Below are 5,000 nucleotides of genomic sequence, written 5' to 3'. Positions count from 1 at the left end.
AAACACTCTCTCATAGTTGCTCTTTCTTTTGTATCTTTCAATAAATCACACACACATTTATTTTGCTCTCATTCTGCCTATCTTCTCTTTGTTGCTCTCTTCTGCTCTGTCTTTCCCCTGACCTTTCACTAAGTCCCACTCGCGTGTTCTCAATCATTTTGTGACTTAATAAAGCTCAACGTTATCAATGTCCCGTACACTGTGTCATGGACTGGGATGAAATGTGCAGCCCTGTGGTCAGGTTCTCTTGGCTTAAATTGAAGCCTTCCTTTGTTTGACAAGTGCATGGAGAGTCCCTCGGTGCTGAGGTTGGGAGAGAGAGGGAGTGTGTGTGTGTGTGTGTGTGTGTGTGTGTGTCTGTGTGTGTGTGTGTGTGTGTGTGCGCAGCGGTGACAATGTTGGTCCTTGTTCTGTGAAGGGATGAGAATGAGGGGGAATCAGAGAGTGTGTGTGTGCTGAGAGGATCTCTGAGAATGAGGGGGAATCAGAGGGAGTGTACTACAGAGAGGACCCCTCTGTTCCCCAGCTCTTTAGTTCTGGTTTGTTTAGTTGGAATGCACAATGTTTCTGTTCTTTCTCTTTACTTTGTCACACACTTGGATACTAGGGTTAGGGCTCACATGCACAAACACACACACACACACACACAGACACACACAGAGACATGGAACATACACACACAAACAGATACACATACACGATGCACCTACGCATCTTAGGTGCACACACACATGCAACTGCTGTAAGCCTACACTAATGTGCGCGCACACACACACACACACACACACACACACACACACACACACACACACACAGACATAGTTTAATTAATGCTTTAATTAATTTAATTTAATAAATCCCCCCTCCCTCTTCTCCACAGTCTTGTCAGCTGTTCATTAATGTGCTGGTGGAGTCTCCCTCCATTGACTACCACACCTCGCTGGCCCAGAATGCACTGCAGGTGTGCCTGACGCACCCCGAGCTTCAGAACGAGATGTACTGCCAGCTGATGAAGCAGACCAACTGCCGCACGCCCAACAACTACTCCCTCACACAGGTGGGTGCAGCACACACACACACACAGTCACAAACACACCGAAACACACACACACACAATGAAAAATACACACACACAGTGAAACACACACACACACACACTTAAACACACAGACACACTGAAACACACACATTGAAACCCACACACACACTGAAACACACACACACACTGATACACACACACACGTAAACACACACACTCATTGAAACACACAGACACACTGAAACACACATACAGGCTTCCATAGAATGCTGAGTTCTGTGCACCAACTTGTGATCATGTAGAAATTTTACTTTTTGTCATTCTCTCTCGAAATTTGATTGGTAGTTCCTGGGACGTGCACAGGAATTTTGAAGGGCAGTTGCTCTGCCCTGGAAGAAAGGGGCAACACATTATTTTTTTGTCACAGCCGCTGCCACGCCCCCATCATCTGATCGCAAATTTTGCCAATATCATTTTAAACTCTCACTAACCGCCGCTGCCACGCCCCCGTCATCTGATAGCAAATTTTGCCAATATCATTTTAAACTCTCACTAACCCCCGCTGCCACGCCCCCGTCATCTGATCGCAAATTTTGCCAATATCATTTTAAACTCTCACTAACCGCCGCTGCCACGCCCCCGTCATCTGATCGCAAATTTTGCCAATATCATTTTAAACTCTCACTAACCGCCGCTGCCACGCCCCCGTCATCTGATCGCAAATTTTGCCAATATCATTTTAAACTCTCACTAACCGCCGCTGCCACGCCCCCGTCCCCTGATCGCAAATTTGCCGACGAGCAACCTTAGCCCACTCCTGTGCAGGTCCCTGCTCCTGAGTCCTCCTCTTTTCCGTAGGCATTCTGCACTCTACACTTAACAACACCCAAAATAGTGATAGGATTTCGAAATGTAACCATTTTGAATGAAATAATGTATGTGATGCATCATTGTTCTGATCCCCCTGTCTCTCCTTCAGTGTTGGCAGCTGCTGTCAGTGTGTGTGGCCCTCTTCCTGCCTCAGCAACACTTCCTCTGGTACCTGAGGCAGCACCTGCATCGCCACGCCGACCCCAGGTAAGATACCCTCTTAGCATCTTCGAATTGACCTAACTGGATACACAATGCAAAGGATGGATACGGGATTAAGGCTAACTGAGCATGTGTTTCTAATGGAATGTCTGTATGGGTTTATTATTGTGTGTGTGTGTGTGTGTGTGTGTGTGTGTGTGTGTGCGTGTGCGTGTGCGTGTGCGTGTGCGTGTGCGTGTGCGTGTGCGTGTGCGTGTGCGTGCGCGTGCGCGTCTGCGTGTATATGTGTGTGTGCGTGTGTATGTCTGTGTATGTCTGCGTGTATATGTGTGTGTGTGTGTGTGCGTGTGTGTGTGTGTGTGTATGTCTGCGTGTGTGTGTATATGTGTTTGTGTGTGTGTGTGTGTGTGTGTGTGCGTGTGTGTGTGTGTGTGTCAGGACTGAGGTGGGGAAGTATGCTGTGTACTGCCAGCGGTCAGTGGAGAGGACTCAGCAGAATGGGGAGCGTGAGGCCAAACCCTCCCGTATGGAGATCGTGTCCATCCTGCTGAGGAACCCCTACCACCACTCCCTGCCCTTCAGCATACCTGTGCACTTCCTCAACAACACCTACCAGGTAACACACACACACACACATGTACACACACTCATACTTACACAGAGACACAGACACACTAAAGATCAGAATGTGTAACATGCACACACACACACACACCCATGTACACACACTCATACTAACACAGACACAGACACACACACACACACTAAGATCATCATGTGTAAAGCGCACACACACACACACACCCATGTACACACACTCATACTGACACAGACACACAGACACACTAAAGTCATCATGTGTAACGCGCACGCACACACACACCCATGTACACACACTCATACTGACACAGACACACAGACACACTAAAGTCATCATGTGTAACGCGCACACACACACACGCACACACACACCCATGTACACACACTCATACTGTCACACAGACACACAGACACACTAAGAATATCATGTGGAACGTGCACACACACACACACACAACCATGTACACACACTCATACTGACACAGACACACAGACACACTAAAGTCATCATGTGTAACATGCACACACACACACGCACACACACACCCATTTACACACACTCATACTGTCACACAGACACACTAACATCATCAGAAATACAAACAACACTCTTGTGCCATCAAGATGTTGAGGTGAAAACTAACCCCCCTTCACAGTTGGCACCGTAACTTCTCTCTGTTTATAAGTGCAACAAGTTTGTACATACGTATGATGCATATTCTGCTAATGTCTGTGCACCACTCAGTGCCCCTCAGTATGATGGCATCCCTCCTTAACCACTAAATACAACATCTGTTAATCAGGTTCAAAACAGACAAGCATCATTGCCCGCGGGGACACAGTTTCGATTCCGGCCTGCTGCCGTTCTCCCGATCCTCTCCCCACTTCTTCTCCGCCTCGCTTCCTGTCCACAACTCTTCACTGTCCTGTCCAAATAAAGGCATAATAGCTAAAAATAAATCTTTAAAAAATCTTAAATCTAATAAACCCTCTGTGGCTCTCCGTCCTCTGCTCAGGTGGTGGGCTTCGACGGGTCCACCACGGTGGAGGAGTTTGTGCGGATGCTGAACCAGAGGGCGGCCATGCGGAGCACCCAGCTGTCCGGCTTCGCCCTCTTCACCGATGACCCCTCAGCCTCCGAGCTGGAGCACTGCCTACAACCCCACGCCAAGGTGTGTGTGTGTGTGTGTGTGTGTGTGTGTGTGTGTGTGTGTGTGTGTGTCTGTGTGTGTGTCTGTGTGTGTGTCTGTGTGTGTGTGTGTGTGTGTGTGTGTACAGTAGGAGTTTAGATATGTGTGTGAGAGGGCATCGTGTAGTCGTGTGTGTCTCTGCGTAGTCCATCTCCACTTTGGATTGTTGGTATCTTTAGATAAATATTAATTAAACCTAGAAGTGCTCCTTCTTTTTCTCTGCCGATAGATCTGTGACATCATTTCAAAATGGGAGCAGGCGCTGAAAGAATTGAATCCTGGGAAATATGAGGGGACGCGCATTGTTCGTCTTACGTACAAGAGCAGGTCTGTGTGTGTTTATTCATGTCTTTGCAAAAAATATGGTTTTATATCATAAATGTAACTAAACTAAATATTTTTGAAATATTGTATGTATTTACTATTTGCTACTTTGTCCTAAACTTTTAATACTCTTACTTTTTTTAAGTGTACAGTGCCCTCCACTAACAGGCTATGAAAAAATATATCTTTGCTGTTTATCTTCTTAGTCTTTCACTCAAAATATTCACAAAAATCTTGCCTTTACATTGAAGTAAAATTATTAAAAAGGTAAGAATTTTGTAAATATTTTGAGTGAAAGACCAAGAGGCTAAACAGCAAAGACATATTTTTTCATAGCCTGTTTTGGTCACATTCACTAAGGGTGCCAATAATGCGGAGGGCACTGTATGTGTTTGAATAGTGATCTTCGTATGTTTTCTTTCTCATGGCTTTATTTTATGGAGGTTTTTTTAGAGATCCCTGTGTGCTATTGCAATAAATAAATAGTTTTCATCCCATAAGTGTAAGCATGCACAGCAGTCTGACTGTGTGTGTGTCTGTGTGCGTGTGTGTGTGTGTGTGTTTGTGTGTGTGTGTGTGTGTGTTTGTGTGTGCGTGTGTGTGTGCGTGTGTGTGTGTGTGTGTGTGTGTGTGTGTGTGTGTGTTTGCGCGTGTGTGTGTGCGTGTGTGTGTGTGTGTGTGTGTGTGTGTGTGTGTGTGTTTGCATGTAGACTGTGCTTCCGAGCCCAGGCCAAGGGGGAAACGGAGCGAGAGCGCCTCCTGCTGGCCTACCAGGTGAATGAGGAGGTGCAGCAGGGCCACTTCCCTGTCAACAA

At 46.5% G+C, this 5,000-nt stretch overlaps 1 protein-coding gene across 1 annotated transcript in view; it reads left to right on the top strand.

The window, feature by feature from the left end:
- Positions 1-5,000, top strand: part of plekhh1 (pleckstrin homology domain containing, family H (with MyTH4 domain) member 1) — a gene marked incomplete at both ends in the record, with an annotated part of 36,925 nt that overhangs the window by 25,065 nt on the left and 6,860 nt on the right. Inside the window, 6 exons of the mRNA XM_080849883.1 lie at positions 881-1,057; positions 2,019-2,116; positions 2,510-2,687; positions 3,688-3,843; positions 4,091-4,188; positions 4,896-5,000. The exon at positions 4,896-5,000 is cut by the window's right edge and continues 37 nt beyond it. Of these exons, the coding sequence (XP_080706009.1) occupies positions 881-1,057; positions 2,019-2,116; positions 2,510-2,687; positions 3,688-3,843; positions 4,091-4,188; positions 4,896-5,000 (812 nt within the window). The remainder of the gene's footprint in view (positions 1-880; positions 1,058-2,018; positions 2,117-2,509; positions 2,688-3,687; positions 3,844-4,090; positions 4,189-4,895) is intronic.

Source organism: Sprattus sprattus (genome assembly GCF_963457725.1).
Source record: "Sprattus sprattus genome assembly, chromosome: 13".
In the NCBI taxonomy this organism is placed as follows: domain Eukaryota; kingdom Metazoa; phylum Chordata; class Actinopteri; order Clupeiformes; family Clupeidae; genus Sprattus; species Sprattus sprattus.
This window is presented reverse-complemented; position numbering and strand designations above follow the sequence as displayed.